General features: G+C 45.1%; 1 protein-coding gene across 1 annotated transcript in view; it reads left to right on the top strand.

Annotated features, from left to right (window-relative positions):
• Positions 1 to 23,142, top strand: part of LOC111972300 (palladin) — a 121,312-nt gene that overhangs the window by 59,877 nt on the left and 38,293 nt on the right. The window contains exons 6-11 of the mRNA XM_070445992.1: positions 221 to 286; positions 1,402 to 1,543; positions 1,719 to 1,742; positions 2,688 to 2,828; positions 5,134 to 5,491; positions 14,611 to 14,646. Of these exons, the coding sequence (XP_070302093.1) occupies positions 221 to 286; positions 1,402 to 1,543; positions 1,719 to 1,742; positions 2,688 to 2,828; positions 5,134 to 5,491; positions 14,611 to 14,646 (767 nt within the window). The remainder of the gene's footprint in view (positions 1 to 220; positions 287 to 1,401; positions 1,544 to 1,718; positions 1,743 to 2,687; positions 2,829 to 5,133; positions 5,492 to 14,610; positions 14,647 to 23,142) is intronic.

Below are 23,142 nucleotides of genomic sequence, written 5' to 3'. Positions count from 1 at the left end.
CTTGGAGCTTGTAAGACAGGCATTTCACTGTTACTTGTGCACGTGACATTAAGAACTTGGAAACTTCAATTCACTCAGTTTCTTTCCTATGACCATTTCTGTGAATATAATCAATTCAACTCTAAAGTCTTTATTAGCATGGGAAAGCATATTTTACATTGCAGGAAACACAACAATTTCTCAAGGTGGATATTGATGGTCAGATTATCTTGTCCTCCAGATGCGGAGTCCAGTTTCTTCACTACATGGTGATGGTTCTGTCACAGCGCCCCCTATCTTCACCAAGGTAAGACTACATCTGGAATTATGGCAAAGTTATGCATCACACACACACATATGTGCAGACACTTGCATGCTCCATCTCCCTGGAATAACACAGGATAGGACAGTGGCTTTCACTGGCGGGGGCCAGATAAAACATTACAGTTAGACGAAGGGCCGGAGCGCTCCTGTCTCCTGGTTTAACTGTTCTGGAACCCACACCTCTGCCCCTCCTCTCCCCCAGCCCACCTCGGGCCATGCGTCGGGTTGTGTGTGTGATAGTGGCATGTAAGTGGCAGAGCATCAAACAGGCCTACCAAACCCACAGGGGTCAGGAGAGTTTCACTCCCATCCATCCCTGAAGACTACATTTTCCAGTTCATTACTGAAAGACATTTGTTTGTCTTCACTCCCTCCTCCAGGAGCTGAATGGCTTTAATCATCTCAACAAGTGGGTGAAGTCAGGGGTGTGATGTCACCCTGGTTGTCACGCACACAAACATAGGCATGGACACACACACCATCACTGTAGACAAACACACACACATTCACACACAAACAGTCACACAGAGTCATAAACACACGCGCACACACACACATTCCACCCAGGTCGTCCCAAAATATACAGTGAGATTCCCAAACACAGTTAATAGACTCACAGACTCACAGACACACACACTCACACACACACATGACCTCCTCCACACACAAAGAGGGAGTTTCAGTTGCTGATAGATGAGTCCTTTCACTGTGAGACCTGTTGACTGGTTGGAGAGGTAACACAATGCTGCCTTGGCCTCTCAATGGATGGCTTCCTGCCTCTCTGACTGCAACACTAGAAGCTGTCACAGGATTGTRTGGAGAAGAGCCCTGCTCTGTCCTTTAGTGAAACAGAGTGCTGTAAATGGGGACAGTGTCTGCTGGCCTCCCACTCCGCAGTGTGGTGTTCTGTTCCGCTCACTGACACTGTGTTGTCATCTTCCTCTACGTCTTCATTACCCCGGACCCTTTCTACTTTACTTTCTCTTCTTTACCTTGCTCCCCCATCTCCATTTAATCTATCTCACCTTAATTCTCTCCCTTCCTGCAACTAATTAACTCTCTCTCTCTCTCTCTCTCTGTCTCTCTCTCCCCATCCAGCTCTTACAGGATGCCCAGGCGTCAGAGGGTCAGGTGGTGGTTTTGGAGTGCAGGGTTCGGGGCAGTCCTCCTCTGCAGGTCCAGTGGTTCAGACAGGGACAGGTCATCCAGGACTCTCTAGACTTCCGCATCCTGCAGAAAAGTGAGACATTCTCAGTAGAGTCAGAATACTTATTGGTGGTGGCTGGACCCAGAGTTAGACCCACATAGCATCGACGAGTTAAAAAAAAGGATAGTGACTTATGAGTCTTAATCCCTCCCTCTCTCTGTTCTTTACCTCCTCTCCCTCGCTTCCTTTGATATCGTGTGAAACACAGAGCCACGGTCTGCAGCAGAGCCAGGTAAGAGGAACCTCACTTCCTCCATATGTCATTTTCAGTCATGTTGTTGTCATCAACAAAGTCCCAGCCATATGTCAACTCCCGTCAGCTCCACCATCCATCCACACCATCCTCAATCTATCTGTTGTGTCAGTATGTGCTGTCTCTTTGGCACTGGGATGATGTCATCTCCTGTTCACCTGGATTTGATGAAAAAGGTGTAAGGCCTTAAAACTACAGTCTGGCACAGTAAGAGGGAATCCCTACTCAACTCTGACAGGAGTACACAAACTCTCACACACATATTTACACACAGACTTTTTCCAGTCTGAGATGGTGTGACTAATAAGATACATCAGGTGTTACCTAGGGGCCACAGTCTCTCACAAACACCTGTGAGTCACACTCAGAGGACATCTCTCAACACCTGTCTTTGGTCTGTCTGTACTGTACATGTCTTGATCTGGTCTGTCATGCTCCCTGTCTAGTCTGTCTGTCTGTCTGTCTGTCTGTCTGTCTGTCTGTCTGTCTGTCTGTCTGTCTGTGTATGTTTTCCTACTTCACCTGCCATATTCAGAGCGGTGTGTGTGTCAGTCAGTCTGTCTCTCTACCCTCCAACCCTGTCTGCTCTTTAGTCTCTTCCTTGGCAATGAGTCACATCTAACTGTCAGTCTCCTGTCTAACATGTTTATACCATATGTCTAACTGTCTATCATATGTCTGTCTTACCTCCAACTACAAACATATGGATAGTAAACCTGCCACTCTTTTCTGTGGCTGTGTAAATGTCTATTAAACCTGTCTAAAAGAGTCAGTGTCTGTCTCATTCAAATTTGACACACTTCTCTTTCAGCCATACAACTGTCCTTGTACTGACCACCAGAAATATATATTTTAGCTGTTAGCTGTAACACGGTGTCACTGCTACCACAGTGATTTGATGAGAGTTGTAATTGTTTCTTCCAGAGGAGATATGTACGCTGGTGATAGCTGAGGCCTTCCCTGACGACGGAGGGCAGTTCTGCTGCACTGCAACCAACCTTTACGGCTCCATCAGCAGCACAGCCCAACTCTCTGTTACTGGAGGGGCCTTCAACAGTCCCACAGGTGAGTTACCATCATTATTGTATTCACAGTTACAGAAGATGTACCATCAGGACAGATTGTATAACTTGTAGCAACTTATAGGTGAATTTGCCTTTAGTGTAATTGACTTCAACTTTAAATGTTGTAGTTTGCACAGTGTTTATGCAGAGTTTTGGTACTGTACAGTGCATTTGGAAAGTATTCAGACCCTTTGACTTTTTCCACATTTTGTTACGCTACAGCCTTATTCTAAAATGGATTCAATTGTTTTTTCCCCTTATCAATCTACACCCCATAATGACAAAGCAAAAATAGGTTTGTAGATATTTTTGCAAATTTATGAAAAAACTAAAACTGAAATATCAAGTTTACATAAGTATTCAGACCCTTTACTCAGTACTTCTTGGGTATGACGCTACAAGTGTGAGACACCTGTATTTGGGGAGTTTCTACCATTCTTCTCTGCAGATCCTCACAAGCTCTGTCAGTTTGGATGGGGAGCGTCGCTGAACAGCTATTTTCAGGTCTCTCCAGAGATGTCAGATCGCGTTCAAGTCCAGGCTCTGGTTGGGCTACTCAAAAACATTCAAGACTTGTCGTGAAGCCACTTCTGCGTTGTCTTGGCTGTGTGCTTAGGGTTGTTGTCCTGTTGGAAAGCAAACCTTCACCCCAGTCTGAGGTCTTCAGCGCTCTGGAGCTGGTTTTCATCAAGGATCTCTCTGTACTTTGCTCCGTTCATCTTTCCCGTGATCCTGACAAGTCTCCCAGTCCCTGCCGCTGAAAAACATCCCCACAGCATGATGCTGCCACCACCATGCTTCACCGTAGGGATGGTGCCCGGTTTCCTCCAGACGTGACGCTCGGCATTCAGGCCAAAGAGTTCAATCTTGATTTCATCAGACCAGAGAATCTTGTTTCTCATGGTCTGAGAGACTTTAGGTGCCTTATGGCAAACTCCAAGCGGACTGTCATGTGCCTTTGACTGAGGAGTGGCTTCTGTCTGGCCACTCTACAATAAAGGCCTGATTGGTGGAGTGCTGCAGAGATGGTTGTCCTTCTGGAAGGTTCTCCCATCTCCACAGAGAAACTCTGGAGCTTTGTCAGAGTGACCATCGGGTTCTTGGTCACCTTCCTGTCCAAGGCCCTTCTCCTCCCATTGCTCAGTTTGGCCGGTCGGCCAGCTGTAGGAAGAGTCTTGGTGGTTKCAAACTTCTTCAATTTAAGAATGATGGAGGCCACTGTGTTCTTGGGGACCTTCAATGCTACAGAAATGTTTTGATACCCTTCCCCAGATCTGTGCCTCAACACAATCCTGTCTCGGAGCTCTACGSACAATTCCTTTGACCTCATGGCTTGGTTTTTGCTCTGACATGCACTGTCAACTGTGGGACCTTACATAGACAGTTGTGTGCCTTTCCAAATCATGTCCAATCAATTGAATTTACCACAYGTGAACTCCAATCAAGTTGTAGAAACATCTCAAGGATGATCAATGGAAACAGGATCCACCTGAGCTCAATTTGGAGTCTCATTGCAAATGGTCTGAATACTTATGTAAATAAGGTATTTCTGTTTTAAATGTTTTATACATTTGCAAACATTTCTAAAAACGCTTTGTCATTATGGGGTCTTGTGTGTAGATTGATGAGGATTTTTAAAAATGTAATCCATTTTGGAATAAGGCTGTAACGTAACAACATGTTGAAAAAGTCAAGGGGTTTGAATACTTTCCGAATGCACTGTACATCTGGTTCAACGACGAGGGCTCGTGTACCTCTGGTTCATGTCAATGGTTACCAATAGGSAGTCAGCCTGGGAGGTCGAGTGGTTTTGGCTCCGACCTGGATCCCTGTGTGGTATTTCCTCTGGGCCTCTTTATTATCCTGGATAATCTTTGATCTATAAGAGGATGAGAAGAAAAGAAGAGGGGGAGGAGAGGAGGAAGAAATAGGCTAGTTAGGTCGTGAGCAGCATATATCTCTGTGGGAGAAGGGAGGCGTGTTTATTCTCTCTGTGTACTCTCAGTTCACCACGCAATCAGAGGAAATCCACAGGCCAAATAAACAGGGATTACATCAAGAGCTCCTCAAGACAAACAGGCTGACTAGACACAGCTGCTACTTTAGATCACATTCTAACTTAATTTAGAGCTGCCATGTTAGTGGGGTATGTGAGGATGGGGGTGAGCTGGGCTCTGCTGGAGGTAATATTAGTGTACTATGTTAGGAAAAGGGGAGGGGAGGATATGCTTGTGCACTGTGAAGAGGAGGGGGTAGGGCTCTGCTGGGGGTAAACCTCTACTCTCTCCTGGTCTCTCTCCCTCTAGCGGTGTACGAATCGGTCAGGGACGGTGTGGCATCCGGCGATAACTCTGTCTTCGAGGATGCCCAGGCCTTCCCCCCACCCCCGCTCACAGAGATCAGCCTATTGGAGGTACCGCCCAAGACCCCACCCAGTGCCAGCGCAGAGGGTTTCCATGTCAACGAGCTGGAGATCTGGCCCAGTGTGTCAGCCCTTCCACACCCCCACATGTACCCCATGGAGGGCCAGGACCGGAGGGCCAGTCCCCCTCAGCCCTCCTTCGGCCTGCCTCCACCAGAGCCCCGGCCAGACTTCCTAGGCCCAGCCAAGATGTCTCCACCCCCGGTGAAGGAAGCCCCTCCGCTGCCCAACAAGCCCAAACTGTGAGTACACCCATCCTACCATCACCCTTGTCATAGGTGATGGCTGATTGAGCCGGCATCATGATTCCCATAGTAAGGGATTGGATTGTTGATCAGGGAGCTGGGTGTATTCAGCTTTTGAAAGGGGAATCCGAGCATTGAGAACAAAAGCATTCCGGTCTCTTTATGGTGTCAGTGCCATGTCAGTGCTATGTTTGTGTGCCAGAGATGGCCTGGCTGGCAGCTGCTTTGTGGCTCAAAACGGATCTGTCTGTATGGCTTCTGTTCTGTTGGATGGCACCTATTGTCTTTGTATGACTCCTGTGTGCACGCCCAGGACCCCTGCTCTGTCTGTATGGCCTCCCTGTAGCCTCCCTGTGTGTATTATAGTGTAGGCAGTGGGTATGATGTCTGTGATGTTACAGGGCTGTAGAGCTTTGATAGTCTTTGTATGGCTTTTGTATGTTTTTATTTGGGGTGGCAGGTAGCCTAGCGGTTAGAACGTTGGGCCAGTAATRGAAAGGTTGCTGGATCGTATCCCAGAGCTGACAAGGTAAAAAAATCTGTCGTTCTGCTCCTGAACAAGGCAGTTAATCTACCGTTCCCCCCCCCGGTAGGCGGTCATTGTAAATAAGAATTTGTTCTTAATTGACTTGCCTAGTTAAATAAAGGTACAAAAATTGGGACTGTTCCTGTTGCAGGGCTTGCTGTGGCAATGGTCATCAACATTTTTTAAATGCAACAGTTGGGAAATGGATGAAGATAATCCAAACTTTTAMGATTTATATAATCCATCAGATATTGACTGAATTAAAAGTTCAGTGGCTTCACTTATCAATATTGAGTAGAAACTATTCAAAATGCTACCACATAGAKAAAAGTGTGATTTAACAAGGGTCATATGCACACCGGTYGGAGATCACCATTGATAAATACCAACTGTTGTTCAAAACCAAACAAATAAAAACATTTCAGAGATGGAAATAGAGGTGCTAGTGTCAGAGAGTGAGTACAACCAAAAGGTTTTATTTGGCTCGCTCAGTTGTAGCTAGGACAATGAAGTTGCTTTAGCAATGGAAATATACTTCACATGAGTAGACAACACTCACCATTAAGCCGTCCATCCTCAGCACTCTCCCTCTTGTAGGTGTATAGGCTAACATTGTTGCCACCACATTCAGCAGCGTCTTTTGCCCATCACATAACCTATGACCTGCACATAAAGAATGGAAACCTTTTCTGTTCAATATAGTTTAAATKGTTTTGGGATGGTGATTTTATGGCGACGTGGGTGCAGTCTATTGGTCCGTTCGTATTTGGGAACCCAATGATGGCATCATGGCAAAGAAACACCTCTTGACAAAGAAACACCTCTTGACATCAACCTGTTGTACAATGGTGTATAGAAATTGTAAGTGTTACTGTTAATTTTGCTGATGATTGCATCCCAAACATTGGCTCATCGAGGGCTGTGAGATGCCGATTGACAAACTCCCGCTGAAAAGTGCCCGTTGCCAAGAACCCAAGGGTGGATAGCACTTGGATTTGCACAGGAATGGCACGTGTTTGCCTTTTTAAAGTAGGTCTTAAATCCTCGCAAAAATCCTATGAGACAGTTTTTTGGGAAACGATATCTGATGAGCCAATCGGTACTATCTGCAGAAAATGTCACACCTGTCTCTAAAAACGTGCTCTCTGCGAAATACAGCATTTGCCAAATTTTCCAAAAGAGCAAGATCAGCCATCTCTCATTCGATTTCCCATTATGTCAGTATTTTATAGTATTTCAACAATGGTTTCACTTTCACACGTACCTCTCATTTAGCAAATTACTGTACTTTATATAATAATATGATTATTATTGTAACAAATGCACTGATGTGGTCAAATTAAATAGCATGTCAAGATATGTTGCATGAAATCACAATGGAAATACAATGAAATTGAWWWWTTWTTWAATTATAACTCACAATTTCACACATTTTCAATATATATTTCCCCCATTCTACCCTTGACAAGCAGTTCCCTTATTCCACCACCTTGAACTCTGCATACGCATGGTCATGGCTGTGCGCACACTCTCAAGCAAACATTCATATTGATAAATCTCACATCGGCTGATGTAAAAAGGGCTTTAGAAATAGATTTGATTGAATTTGATTTGAAATGATTCCACGCATGGTTTACGCACAAATGTGTGCATAAGCATGATTGATAAATGAGGCCCCAGGGATTTTGGTGGGTATTCAATTTATTGTCAAATGTAAAAAAGAAAATCATACAATGCACTCATAAACTCAGCCAAAATTGAAATGTCCCTTTTTCAGGACCRTGTCTTTCAAAGATAATTCGTAAAAATCCAAATAACTTCAGATCTTCATTGCAAGGGTTTAAACACTGTTTCCCATGCTTGTTCAGTGAACCATAAACAATTAATGAACATGCACCTGTGGAACGGTCGTTAAGACACTAACAGCTTACAGACGGTAGGCAATTAAGGTCACAGTTATGAAAACTTAGGACACTAAAGAGGCCTTTCTAGTGACTCTGAAAAACACCAAAAGAAAGATGCCTAGGGTCCCTGCTCATCTGCGTGCCTTAGGCACCCTGCAAGGAGGCATGAGGACTGCAGATGTGGCCAGGGCAATAAATTGCGATGTCCCGTACTGTGAGACGCCTAAGACAGCGCTACAGGGAGACAGGACGGACAGCTGATCGTCCTCGCAGTGGCAGACCACATGTAACAACATCTGCACAGGATCGGTACATCTGAACATCACACCTGCGGGACAGGTACAGGATGGCAACAACTGCCCGAGTTACACCAGGAACGCACAATCCCTCCATCAGTGCTCAGACTGTCCGCAATAGGCTGAGAGAGGCTGGACTGAGGGCTTGTAGGCCTGTTGTAAGGCAAGTCCTCACCAGACATCACCGGCAACAACGTCGCTTATTGGCACAAACCCACCGTCGCTTGACCAGACAGGACTGGCAAAAAGTGCTCTTCACTGACGAGTCACGGTTTTGTCTCACCAGGGGTGATGGTCGGATTCGCGTTTATCGTCGAAGGAATGTGCGTTACACCGAGGCCTGTACTCTGGTGCGGGATCGATTTGGAGGTGGAGGGTCCGTCATGGTCTGTCACAGCATCATCGGACTGAGCTTGTTGTCATTGCAGGCAATCTCAACGCTGTGCGTTACAGGGAAGACATCCTCCTCCCTCATGTGGTACACTTCCTGCAGGCTCATCCTGACATGACCCTCCAGCATGACAATGCCACCAGCCATACTGCTCGTTCTGTGCGTYATTTCCTGCAAGACAGGAATGTCAGTGCTCTGCCATGGCCAGCGAAGAGCACGTCGGGCCCTGATGGATCAGAGGGTGAGGGCTAGGGCCATTCCCCCCAGAAATGTCTGGGAACTTGCAGGTGCCTTGGTGGAAGAGTGAGGTAACATCTCATAGCAAGAACTGGCAAATCTGGTGCAGTCCATGAGGAGGAGATGCACTGCAGTACTTAATGCAGCTGGTGGCCACACCAGATACTGACTGATACTTTTGATTTTGACCCCCCCCCTTTGTTCAGGGACACATTATTCAATTTCTGTTAGTCACATGTCTGTGGAACTTGTTCAGTTTATGTCTCAGTTGTTGAATCTTGTTATGTTCATACAAATATTTACACGTTAAGTTTGCTGAAAATAAACGCAGTTGACGTTTCTTTTTTTGTTGAATTTATATACATTTTCTCACTGTATCAGGTATTTTTTTGTTAAAAGAAAGAAAATGATATGTGCCTCATTTGCATACATATACCAGGCTGGAAACACCAAACACAGGCTCTGTCCACACTTCCAGCATTTACCTGCACTGCATACCTCAACAAGCATGTCAATAGTGTAGCAATATTGAGGTTACTCATATTGATGCTACATAGGAAACAAAAGCCAATTGTTACTTACCTTATTCATGTGCTGGTTGACAACATGCCTAGTAAAGTTTGCTTAATTATATACCTTTGTCTGGTGTGACTACAACACAAAGCATATTGAAACATGGTGGCAGCGGTACTCAAAAGAACKTGGATCTCATCAATGTAAATGAAGAATACATCCCAGGCAGCAGTTTGGAAAAGTGCCGCGTTTACAAGCTAGTCATCGTGCCGAACGCCAACGTTAGCTGGCTATCGTGAGTGACTCTATGCTAAAAGCTAGCTGGCTATTGGATACAAGCAGATTCGTGAGTAGCTAACATTCCATTCTACAAAMAAATCGCCATGGAAAATGTACTGAAACCTCTGGGAAAAATAGACTTTGATGATTGTAATTTAGCACTGACCTGGAAAAGATGTAAAGAGGAATTCAATTTGTACATGGCTCTTACAATGGGAGAAAAACCTGATGACTACAAAGTGAAGCTACTGTATTATCTCATTTGGGGAAAAGGCAGAGAGATTTGTGAGACCCTCTGACTCAGAGAGCGGTGAGGATGTTCTCTGCATCACACTCAGAGAGCATCAACGTGGTGCAGGAGAAAACCACAGACCCCAATGCAGCTATCTTTATAACCATGCTGGTCAACAAAAAAAGRCAGTCAGATTTCAGCTAGATTGTGGTGCTAGTTGTAATGTTATCCCTGCAAACCTCACAAAAGCCAGTCACCTAGAGCCCTGCAGTCAGGTATTGGTGATGTATAACAAGAGCACTCTGACGCCACTYGGGAAGTGCACACTTAAAGTGATCAATCCACGCAATAAGAAAACCTACCGAGTTGAGTTCATCGTAGTCAACAAGAACATGCACAGGCCCATTCTAGGCAGTAAGGCTATCCAGGCAATGGATTTGATTACTGTGCAGCACCACAACATTCTGGCCATCGAGAAAACAACAGGATCCTGGACTAAAGAGCAAATTAAACAGGACTACTCTGATGTATTCCAGGGAGATGGATGCTTCCCCGGCAAACTGAAGCTGGAAGTGGACAAGCGAGTGGAGCCCGTCCAGCTGCCAAAGAGAAGAGTGCCAGTAGCGCTATATAAACCACTCAAAGAGGAGCTCAGTGGTCTAGAGACAAGAAGGATGATACAAGCAGTTGAAAAAAGCACAGATTGGATTAGCAGCCTGATCTTAGTGATGAAACCGTCTGGGTAACTAAGAGTGTGRCTTGATCCAAAACCTCTCAACAAGGTGCTCAAGAGGAGCCATTACCCACTTCCCACTATTGAAGACATGCTGCCAGATCTGAACAGAGCACGCGTGTTCTCTGTTTGTGATGTAAAAAACTGATTTTGGCATGTGGAACTGGAGGAGGAATCCAGCTATCTCACCGCGTTCTCTACACCCATGTGACGCTACAGGTGGCTGCGCATGCCAATGGGAATCAGTCCAGCCCCAGAGACCTTTCAGAGGAAGTTGAACCAGGCAATGTAAGGTCTTCCAGGAGTCAAAATRATTGCATATGACATCCTTATTGTGGGAGAAGGAGGCAACAGTGAAGCGGCGACTCTGGACCATGACAAAAACCGGAGAATGCTCTTGGACAGATGCAGGAAGCTCAATATCAAGCTGAATCCGGAGAAGCTGCAGCTCAGGCTGAAGGAAGTGCCTTACATTGGCCACCTGCTAACATCAGAGGGGTTGAAAGTGGACCCAGGAAAGTGACAGCCATCAGACAGATGCCTAGGCCTACAGATGTGCAGGGGATGCAGCGCTTCCTGGGCATGGTCAAATACCTAGCCAAGTTCTGCAGCCACACCACGGAGCTCTGCGAGCCACTGCGACAGCTAACACACAAGGACTCACTGTGGGAGTGGTCAGAGAGACATGAGCAGGCTTTCAATAAAATCAGGGATACCATTGCACAGACCCCTGTGCTGAAATACTACAACCCAACACAGCAGCGTGTACTACAGTGTGATGCTTCAAAGAGGGATTAGGAGCAGCCTTGATGCAGAGAGGACAACCAATAYCATACGCCAGCAGAGCCCTGACAGAGACTGAAAAAGGGTATGCACAGATAGAGAAGGAGCTGCTTGCAGTGGTGTTTGGCATTGAGAGGTTCCACCAACTCACATATGGACGAACTGTGGAAGTGCAGTCAGATCACAAGCCTCTAGAGAGCATCATGACAAAGCTTCTCCTCAGCGCACCAAAAAGACTACAATGCATGCTCATGAGACTCCAAAACTACTAGGTCGGTCTCCGATACGTTCCTGGAAAGCATGTGGTGCTGGCCGACACCCTGAGCAGGGRGAACCTCACAGAACAAGACAACAGAGGCCCTGTGGAGGTCGAAGTGGAATGAATCAATATGATACACTACCTCCCTGTGTCAAGCGAGAGACTAAAGGCCATCCAGAGAGCCACTGAGCTGGACCGGGCGCTCCAMACACTGAAAAATGTGATCCTGAAGTGAAAGAACATGTACCCTTGGAAGTAGCCATGTATTTTCACAGCAGTGTGCAAAATGGAGTTATCTTCAGAGGTGAGCGAGTCGTTGTGCCTACTGCCCTCAGGTAGGAGAAAATGCAGAGAATCCATTCCTCACACATAGGAATCGAGGAATGTCTGAGAAGAGCTCACGAGTGTGTCTACTGGCCGGGCATGAATGCACAGCTGAGAACATACATGTCTGTAAGGTTCTGCTTTTATTTTCTTAGTCAACCTTGTGTTATTTTTCTTTGTGTTCTTGAACGTAGCCCTGTTTCTTTGTGCTCTGGAACGTAGCCCTGTCTTTCATTTTTGTTCATTGATTTCACCTGTGTTCATTTCTCACCTGGTCTCATCAGCTCCCTATTTAGTTCAGTTCTTTCTGTTTGTATGGTTGTGAGGTATTCTTTGTTTTTGACTGCCTACCTGTGTTTGACCATTGCCTGCCTGTGACCACGATTCATGGCTTCTGCGAAGGCTTAATAAACATCTGCCGTGGTCTGCGCGTGAATCTACATCTTTTTCTCACAGAGTATTCGTTACAATGACACAATGTAGCACCTGCACTGCATGGCGTGTGAAGTGGCAGAAAGAGACGCTGAMGCCACACGAAGCATCAAAGCATCCCTGGGAAAAAATAGGGACTGACCTGTTCCAGTTCAACAACAGACTACATGGTCACAGTTGATTATCTCTCCAACTTCTGGGAAGTGGARCATTTGGAGAACACACAGTCGAAAACGGTCATTCGAAAACTGAAGACACACTTTGCACGCTGTGGGATACCTGARATCCTTTACTCAGACAATGGTCCCTAGTACTCTTCAGACGAGTTCCGAAGTTTCAGCAAGGCTTGGGACTTTACACACAAAACATAGTCTCCAGCATACCCACAAAGTAATGGGAAAGTGGAATCGGCAGTGAAAACAGCCAAAAGACTGATGGCAAAAGCAAAGAGATCTGGTGCTGACCAATACCTGGCCATGCTGGATCACAGAAATACCCCGTCACAAGGAACAGACAGCAGCCCTGCAATAGTGCTCATGGGAAGACGTACAAAGACACTACTTATAATGTGCGAAAATCCTGGGACTGGTGATGGCAAACTGTCAGCCGGGGAAGTTCAAAGAAAGACAGCAGAGACAGGCAAAGTACTATGACACCTCTGCTAAGGATCTCACAGTGCTGCAATGATGACAGGGTGAGAGTTCAGCCACTCACAGGACAGAAACAGTAGTGGCAGAGGGCCACAGTAGTCAGACCTGTGGAGCAAAGGTCCTACGAGGTGAAGACAGAACAGGGACAGGTCTTCAGGAGGAACAGGCCCTGAGGAAGAGCAGAGAAATAGAGAAGGATTTCCCCACTGTTGAAGAGCCTGGCACAGCGCCAGTAAACAGAGCACCGGCTGACGCCCAGCAGGGTGCTGAACACAACCTAGAGGTGAACGCTGCACCTCAACAAGAAGATCCTAACATCTCAGGTCAAGCACCTCCTGATGTAATCAACAGTCCCCACACAAGGTCTGGTAGGGCCATCCGAAGACCTATYCACCTGAAAGACTGTGTGAAGGTAAAAAAAAATAATAATGTAATGGACAATCAGAGACATTAAACAAACATTCAGTTCACATTCCAGTTTATTGCAGACATGGACTACAAGCCAAAGTTAGGTGGAGTCTGCTTTTGTTGTAAAAAAAAGAGAACATGTAGCAATATTGATGTTACTCATATTGATGTTACACAGGAAGCGGAAGCCAATTGTTACTTACCTTATTCATGTGCTGGTTGACAACATGCCTAGTAAAGTTTGCTTAATTATATATCTTTGTCTGTCGCGACTACAACACAAAGCATCTTGAAACAAATAGCAGGATAAAAGTGGATTAAAAGTCAACACGCCTGGCTCTAGATTACACCTATCTACACATACTTTACATTGTTTGTGAGATCAGACATAAAATCACTATAATCAGTGTTCTTTTCCGGGAGTTGCTTTCATTTCAGCACATCTAATTTGTAAACATTTCTGTTTACAAATACTGTATTAAATTCTAACTTTTTTCAATTCCACCAAAAATCAACTCACATCAAAATAAAGTTATCTTTCTTGTGACGTAAATGTCGAGACGGTGCGTTAAATCCCAGACGAAGGTAAAACAACGTATTCCATTGAGCCCATTTCAGCCATTACCGGGGTGTGTTTGACAGGCCATTAAACAATTCCGCGGTCGTAACATTAACGGGGGGAAACAACAGACAAGAGTATAAAAGAAGTCTTAGGAGTCAAATGAAAGCAGTTAATCCAGAGAGATTGAAGTGGATTTTGCAACCCTCAAACACAGGAAGTGGATGGCTGAAAAAGCCCGCTCCACAGGTAGGCGGGGCATGCGTGCTGCTACTTGCTGTTGCTCAGTCAGTTCTGTCTATAGATGGAATTGTATGAAGCTTCTGATCTTGGCTCATTTGATTTAGTGGTTCAGGCATGATATATGTCTTGTGTATTAGTGAGGAGGGACGTTATAGTCGCGATGCGGTCTGAGACTGACGTATTTGTGATGTGGCCTAAGACTGGGCGCATGTGAAGCATGAATGTTATGTAGTGCTCATGCTTTGTCCATCGCATGTGCATTGTTGCGTTGAGTTTCTGAATCCCCCTTTTGGATGCCTGTCTGTGTAACACTTGCTAAATGTTGACGTTGTCCTTTATGCTTCCAGAGCGGCGGGTATAGAGGAGGAGACCGAAACTGACAGGTAAACAACAGAAAGGTTGGTCTGGGTCTGGTCTGGGTGAGGCTCTCAGGGAATGATGTGAACGGAGCCCTGTTGTTTGAGTAATGCTGGGATCAGAACGACGTGTTGGCACATTTACATTGTTTTTATATATTTCGCGCTGTGTCCCGGATTGAGTTTCTGCAAATAGCAGGATCTCCGTAAAGCTGCTTCCTTTAGTGAGTTTTTCCATAGTAATGACATGGACAGGCTGCTTAAAACAATCACCCCCGCCCCCCCGCCCACTGTGAAGCATGCGGCGGGACAGTGTACTGCATTGTGCCGTACTGGAGGTTAGATCCCTCTCTGTCCCCTGGTGACCTATAGAAGTGTTGGCTGACAAACTAAAGCCTTAGGCACCGGCCACTCTTGATCTTTAACCTCTGACCTCACGGCAGGGGTCACCGCCTCTCATTTGTAATCCTGCACACGTTCCTGTTACCTTTTAAAGTTTTTTCCATGGTCTTTAAACGGCATGCTGTTGCACGATGTTGAAGCGGTGGTTCTACAGTATCTGTCTGTTGCCTTTGAAAAGGGATCCTGCTGTGTGACTTTTACTGCCTCTGGTGTAAAAGACAGATTTTATATTTGCTGGATTTGATTTGAGGACTCCAATGTAACTTTAATTGAGTTTGCGATTGAGTAGTTTTGCTAAATTGCCGTGAATCCAATGAGGACTGAATGGAAACTATGACCCTACTGTCTTGGCTCTACATCTCTCTATGTGAAACGAAACTCTATCATGCATTGGCTCTCATTTCACTGCAGCCAATAAGGTGTGTGGGTGTCTGTTTTGACTGATGTCATAACAGGTGTCTGTTTTGACTGATGCTTTCAATAGACCGGACCAACGACGATTACAGTCTCGTTCTGCTTCAACGGCTGTATTGTATTCAGAGGGAAGAAATGTGTTTTAGTGATGGCCTAAGAGGACGTACAGTACTGTTGCATCCATGCATCTCAACCATTACATTGGCCTACACCTGTTATTAATGCATCACATTGCCTTGACCTCTTAGCTATGGATCTGTGGGACGGTACCTTGATTAGTAGTGTTACTGAAAGCGCTCCTGTCGACGCTATCTCAGAACTGCATTAACAGAGCTGGGCTGTGGAGAGGAAGTGGCTGTATGACTTGGCAGGCTAAGGTGACCGCAGGAGACCTGATCTGGGAAAACACGCCTGCTGTCTGTCTGCACTGTGACTGTTCTTTACTGGAGGAAGAGGGAGTTGGGTCATTCAGTCAGTCAGTCAGTGTGTGGTTCTGATGGCTGATGTTACTGGTGTTGCCAGACCTGGTGGAAGAATCAGAGGAAGCTCTTAGGGGAGAGGCCCCAGGTTGGCTGTTGGGATCGGAACATTGGCCTAGTGTTGAAAGAGGGAGGGAGAGGGGGGATACAGAGAGAGAGATAGAGAGAGAGAGAGACTAAATCACACAAAAACAACACTAGACACTATGGAACACAAAGCTTTTACTATCTCGTCCTGGAATAAACAAGGTCTGAGGTCATCTGCCTTTGGCCTAAATAGCAGGAACCCAGACTTTTAAAAGAAATTGGAAATACAGACATTGTTATCCTACAAGAAACATGGTATAAAGGAGACAACCCCACTTTTTGCCCTCTAGGTTACAGAGAGCTGGTAGTCCCATCCACCAAACTACCAGGTGAAACAGGGAGGAGACTCAGGGGGTATGCTAATTTGGTATGGAGCAGACCTAACCCACTCTATTAAATTAGTCAAAACAGGAACATTTTACATCTGGCTAGAAATTAAMAAGGAAATGATCACAACAGAAAATAATCCTCCTGTGTGCTACCTATATCCCCCCACTAGAATCCCCATACTTTACCAATGACAGCTTCTCCATCCTAGAGGGGAGATCAACAATTTCCAGGCCCAGGGACATGTACTAGTCTGTGGCGACCTAAATGCCAGAACTGGACAAAAACCTGACACCCTCAACACACAGGGGGACAAACACCTACCTGGAGGTGACAGCATTCCCTCCCCCATCTGCCCCCCTAGACACAACTGCGACAACATAACCAACAAAAATGGTCACAACTCCTGCAGCTCAGTCGGTAGGCTTTGAAGGGACTCCTACGGTAGGTACACCTATAGCTCATCTCTTGGCAGTAGTACTGTAGACTACTTTATCACTGACCTCAACCCAGAGTTCACAGTCAGTCCACTGGCACTCCTATCAAATCCCAGCAAAGTCACACTCTACTTGAACAGTATGCTCAATCATGAGGCATCAAAGCCAAAGGATTTGAATAATATGAAGAAATGCTATAGATTAAAGTAGTGTGGAAATCTACCAAAAAACAATTAGGCAACAACAAATTCAATCACTTCTAGACAATTTCCTGGACAAAATGTTTTTACTGTAATAGTGAAGGTGTAAACTTAGCAGTAGAAAACCTAAACAGTATATTTGACCTCTCCCTATTAAATCTAAAAATGTCAAGCAGACAACCTAAGAAAATGAACAGCAATGACAAATGGTTTGATGAAGAATGCAAAAACCTAAGAAAGAAATTGAGAAACCTATCCAACCAAAAACATAGAGACCCAGAAAACCTGAGTCTATGCCTCCACTATGGTGAATCACTAAAATAATACAGAAATACACTACGGAAAAAGAAGGAACAGCACGTCAGAAATCAGATCAAATACAAATCTTAGAATCAACTATTAAAGACTACCAGAACCCACTGGATTCTCCAATTACCTTGAATGAGCTACAGGACAAAATAAAAATCCTCCAACCCAAAAAGGCCTGTGGTGTTGATGGTATCCTCAATGAAATTATCAAATATACAGACAACAAATTCCAATTGGCAATTCTAAAACTCTTTAACATCATTCTTAGCTCTGGCATCTTCCCCAATATTTGGAACCAAGGACTGATCACCCCAATCCTCAAAGTGGAGACAAATTTGACCCCAATAACTACCATGGGATATGCGTCAACAGCAAACTTGGGAAAATCCTCTGCATTATCATTAATAGCAGACTCGTACATTTCCTCAGTGAAAACAATGTACTGAGCAAATGTCAAATTGGCTTTTTACCAAATTATCGTACGACAGACCACGTCTTCACCCTGCACACCCTAATTGACAAACAAACAAACCAAAACAAAGGCAAAGTCTTCTCATGCTTTGTTGATTTCAAAAAAGCCTTCGACTCAATTAGGCATGAGGGCCAGCTATACAAATTGATGGAAAGTGGTGTTGGGGGAAAAACATARAACATTATAAAATCCATGTACACAAACAAGTGTGCAGTTAAAATAGGCAAAAAACACACACATTTCTTCCTACAGGGCCTTGGGGTGAGACAGGGAGGCAGCCTAAGTCCCACCCTCTTCAACATATATATCAACAAATTGGCGAGGGCACTAGAAAAGTCTGCAGCTCCTGGCCTCACCCTACTAGAATCTGAAGTCAAATGTCTACTGTTTGCTGATGATCTGGTSCTTCTGTCACCAACCAAGGAGGGATTACAGCAGCACCGTATATTTTCTGCACAGATTCTGCCACACCTGGGCCCTGACAGTAAYTCTCAGTAAGACCAAAATAATGGTGTTCCAAAAAAGGTCCAGTCGCCAGGACCACAAATACAAATTCCATCTAGACACCGTTGCCCTAGAGCACAACAAAAACTATACATACCTRGGCCTAAACATCAGCGCCACAGGTAACTCCACAAAGCTGTGAACGATCTGAGAGACAAGGCAAGAAGGGCATTCTATGCCATCAAAAGGAACATAAAATTCGACATACCAATTAGGATCTGGCTAAAAATACTTCAATCAGTTATAGAACCCATTGCCCATTATGGTTGTGAGGTCTGGGGTCCGCTCACCAACCAAGAATTCGCAAAATGGGACAAACACAAAATTGAGACTGCATGCAGAATTCTGCAAAAATATCATCTGTGTACAACGTAGAACACCAAATAATACATGCAGAGCAGAATTAGGCCGATACCCGCTAATCATCAAAATCCAGAAAAGAGCCGTTCAATTCTACAACCACTTAAAAGGAAGTGATTCCCAAACCTTCCTAAACAAAGCCATCACCTACAGAGAAATTAACCTGTAGAAGAGTCCCCTAAGCAGGCTGGTCCTGGGGCTCTGTTCACAAACATAAACAGACCCCACAGAGCCCCAGGACAGCAACACAATTAGACCCAACTAAATCATGAGAAAACAAAAAGATAATTACTTGACTCATTGAAAATAATTAACAAAAAAACTGAGCAAACTTGAATGCTATTTGGCCCTAAACAGAGAGTATACAGGGGCAGAATACAGAATACCTGACCACTGTGACTGACCCAAACTTAAGGAAAGCTTTGACTATGTACAGACTCAGTGAGCATAGCCTTGATATTGAGAAGGCTGCTGTAGGCAGACCTGGCTCTCAAGAGAAGTAAGGCTATGTGCACACTGCCCACAAAATGAGGTAGAAATTGAGCTGCACTTCCTAAACTCCTGCGCAATGTATGGCCATGTTAGATTTTGTGACCTGATAGGTGACCTGATAGGAGCTGCACTCCTATCTACTGGGTGAAATACCACAGTGTGCCATCACAACAGCAAGATTTGTGACCTGTTGCCACAAGAAAAGGTCAACCAGTGAAGAACYAACACCATTGTAAATACAACCCTTATTTATGCTTATTTATTTTCCCTTTTGTACTTTAACCATTGGTACATTGTTACAACACTGTATATAGTCATAATCTGACATTTGAAATGTCTTTATTCTTTTTGGAACTTCTGTGAGTGTAATGTTTACTGTTAATTTTGATTGTTTATTTCACTTCTGTATATTATCTACTTCACTTTCTTTGGCAATGTTAACATGTGTTTCCCATGCTAATAAAGCCGAGAGAGAGAGAGAGAGACGGTTTTTGGTCTTAAGGGCTTGCGGTGGTGTATAAGGGTATGTATTAAGCTGTACATGTTGGGTATGTAGCTATGCCATGAGGCAGGTCATAAATCACTTAGCTGGGAGCTATGATATCAGTTTGAGATACCTGGGCTGCAATTTTATAGAGAGTCTGTATGCTCAGTCCTGGTTTATGGTTCAGACTCACCAGGGGTCTAAAGGGACACGTGATCATGTATAAACGTGATCATGTATAAAGCCACACACACACACGCACTGGACTGATCTGGAAGTTGTCAATCTGCTCTGTGTGTGTGTGTGTCGCATGTGTACTGTACATTGTGACGGATGGAGTGTGAGTGGTATTGGTGTCTAGTATCATCTCTCTAGTATTAATACATGCTACGGTGTGAAATTTCACATGAACTGTTTTGCATTTGCTATGGATTATGTCATATCCTTGCTAGTAAGAGCTAAAAACACTGTGTGGGAGAGGCATTCAGACAGTCAGTTAGTGGAGCTGTTGTCTCACATTTTCCCTGACATTCCGTGTGGCACATCTTCAATTTCTTAACTCCCGTGCTGTCGATTACTGTCAACATTGACTATTTTCACGTGCCAACAAAGTCTACAAAAGATAATGACACAGTATGTATTTGTACAGAAACACCAAGGACATTCTTTTCAAGCGGCAGCCTCTGAAGGGAAAGTCCAAACCCATGTCATGTGAGGTTTTCGAGGAGAGGATCATAGCGAAGAGTCAAGTGAATGAGGCAGTGAGGTGTGACTGTGGTACTGACTGTGATCACGGTCGCACAGCATTAGATTATGGGTTGGGATATAATCTGTGGGTGGGCGTCGTCAAACACACAAGCAGCAATTATCCTGCAAACATTTGATATCTTAATCACTGTTTCATAAGACAGGGAATCAGAACCTGACAGTTGAAATAGTTATCTTGCACGTATCCATTTTAGAAACGACCTTCTTTTCATCTTCCGCTGAGCCCTCGCTGGCAAACCCTCTGTGAGAATCTCCACCTGGCTCCATCTTCCTGATTGCTCCAGATTATGTGAGGATTACAGATCGCGAAAAGCAGAGGAGTCAAGCGCAGATCAGCAGTTTACACAACCTCAACTTTGCCTTGTCATAACCCGCTCACAATCTAAACTTAAAAACATGACATAACAAAACCATTAACCTTCACAACGCAGTCCTTGATTGGGGACTACTTSAAATGTGGTTGAGTTCTGGTTCAAGTTGAGTTCCTTCTGGTGAGTCTAAAAACAGGCTGTTGATCATGAGATCATGATGTGGCAAAGTGGGCCTGTCGTCACGGTGACGAGGAAGTGATGCTGTGGTGCCTCTCAGATCCCCTGCAGGGTTAGGGTGAGAGGGTCATCGTGTTCAGACAGCTGTGTTAATCCTCACTGTTCCAGACTGATCTGTCACAGCCTCCACCCTGAGAGACCTACCACAAGCACACTGAGTCACAATGAGAGAGAGAGGGGGAGAGAGAGAGTATTTGGTTTTGTAAACAGCTGAAATCACAGAACAATACAAAGTCATGTTCTGTCCTTTTGTGTCCAGGGAGCAGGAAGTGAAAGGTGTCGGCTCTGCTGGAGCCACATGGCAGACAGGGTACAACAATTATCGTTTAGGGGTCAGAGGTCAAAGGTGACTATTATGTGTTAAAATGCTGCTAGTAAATAGCTGCGTATGGGGTCACAACCTCACCATGTGGTAACCCTCCCCCTCATGGCTTCGGGGAACTCACATTCCTGACTAAAATGTGTGTCACGCACACACACTGGGATAACAATCCCAAACATGCAGGAGCTTAGAACAACAGCCTGCTTGGCTGTAGGTGACACCATGTGTGTATGTGTGTTAAGCCTGCAGAGTGGTAGAGATGAGGAAGCTACTTATCTCCTTTCATTTGCTATATATTGCTTATGAATTGACCCAGTACCATTCAAACCCATGCCGGCTGCATAATTGTCATACCACAGAGATTAAATGATTGTGGCCCACTCCTCAATCTTTTAACCCTCTCTGAGGTCATCATCGTCAGGGTAACAGTGGATAACTGGAACAAACTGAAGGCCACGCTCGACCCGTTTGGTTACAAACTGTTCTTCCCCGGCGCTATTTCTCACTCACACAAATACACACATACACAAATACACACATACACACATACACATAAACTGTTTACAGAGGTGCCTGGATACTGTTTGTTGTTGTGTACTCAAGAGTTCATCTCAGATTGGATTTTGATGCTTTGGAATGTTCATTACTTCTCCAACCGTGCTTATACAGTATACTTAAACAACATGTTTAATATACATATGTGGTATTGTTGAAGCTATGGTTCGTGCCTGTCAAATTCAGAGCTTTGTGTTGATCTTGCGACCTCTTGCGTTCGGGGTTGTGTCTGTGTGCCGTATTGCTCTTTGTCTTGTATCTTTGGTTGTGTTACATTCAGGGTCGTGTTTGTGGGACCGTACTGCTCTATGGTTGTGGTTGTGGTTGTGTTACATTCAGGGTCGTGTTTGTGGGACCGTACTGCTCTATGGTTGTGGTTGTGTTACATTCAGGGTCGTGTTTGTGGGACCGTACTGCTCTGTGGTTGTGTTACATTCAGGGTCGTGTTTGTGGGACCGTACTGCTCTATGGTTGTGGTTGTGGACATTCAGGGTCTGTGTTTGTGGACGCGTACTGCTCTGTGGTTTGTGTTACATTCAGGGTCGTGTTTGTGGGACCGGTACTGCTTCGTGGTTTGTGTTCACATTCAGGTTGTGTTTTGTGGGAGACCGTACTGCTCTGTGGTTGTGTTACATTCAGGGTCGTGTTGTGGAGACCGTACTGCTCTGGGTTGTGTTACCATTCAGGGTCGTGTTTGTGGGACCGTACTGCTCTTGGTGTGGTTGTGTTACATTCAGGGTCGTGTTTGTGGGACCGTACTGCTCTATGGTTGTGTTGTTCATTCAGGGTCGTGTTTGTGGGACCGTACTGCTCTATGTTGTGGTTGTGTTACATCCAGGGTCGTGTTTGTGGGACAGTACTGCTCTATGGTTGTGGTTGTGTGCGTTCAGGGTCGTGTTTGTGGACCGTACTGGCTCTATGGTTGTGGTTGTGTGCGCTCAGGGTGTGTTTGTGGGACCGTACTGCTCTGTGGTTGGTGTTGCATCAGGGTCGTGTTTGTGGACCGTACTGCTCTTGTGGTTGTGTTGCATTCAGGGTCGTGTTTGTGGGACCGTACTGCTCTATGGTTTGTGTTGTGTTACATTCAGGGTCGTGTTTTGGGACCGTACTGCTCTAGTGGTTGGTGGTTTGTGTTCATTCAGGTCGTGTTTGTGGGACCGACTGCTCTATGGTTGTGGTTGTGTTGCATTCCAGGTCGTGTTTGTGGGACCGTACTGCTCTATGGTTTGTGGTTGTGTGCATTCAGGGTCGTGTTTGTGGGACCGTACTGCTCTATGTTTGTTGTGTTGTGTTGCATTCAGGGTCGTGTTGTTGTGGAACTGTACTGCTCTTATGGTTGTGGGTTGTGGTTTTCACCATACAT

The sequence above is a fragment of the Salvelinus sp. IW2-2015 genome, linkage group LG13 (genome assembly GCF_002910315.2).
Source record: "Salvelinus sp. IW2-2015 linkage group LG13, ASM291031v2, whole genome shotgun sequence".
NCBI classification, from domain to species: domain Eukaryota; kingdom Metazoa; phylum Chordata; class Actinopteri; order Salmoniformes; family Salmonidae; genus Salvelinus; species Salvelinus sp. IW2-2015.
This window is presented reverse-complemented; position numbering and strand designations above follow the sequence as displayed.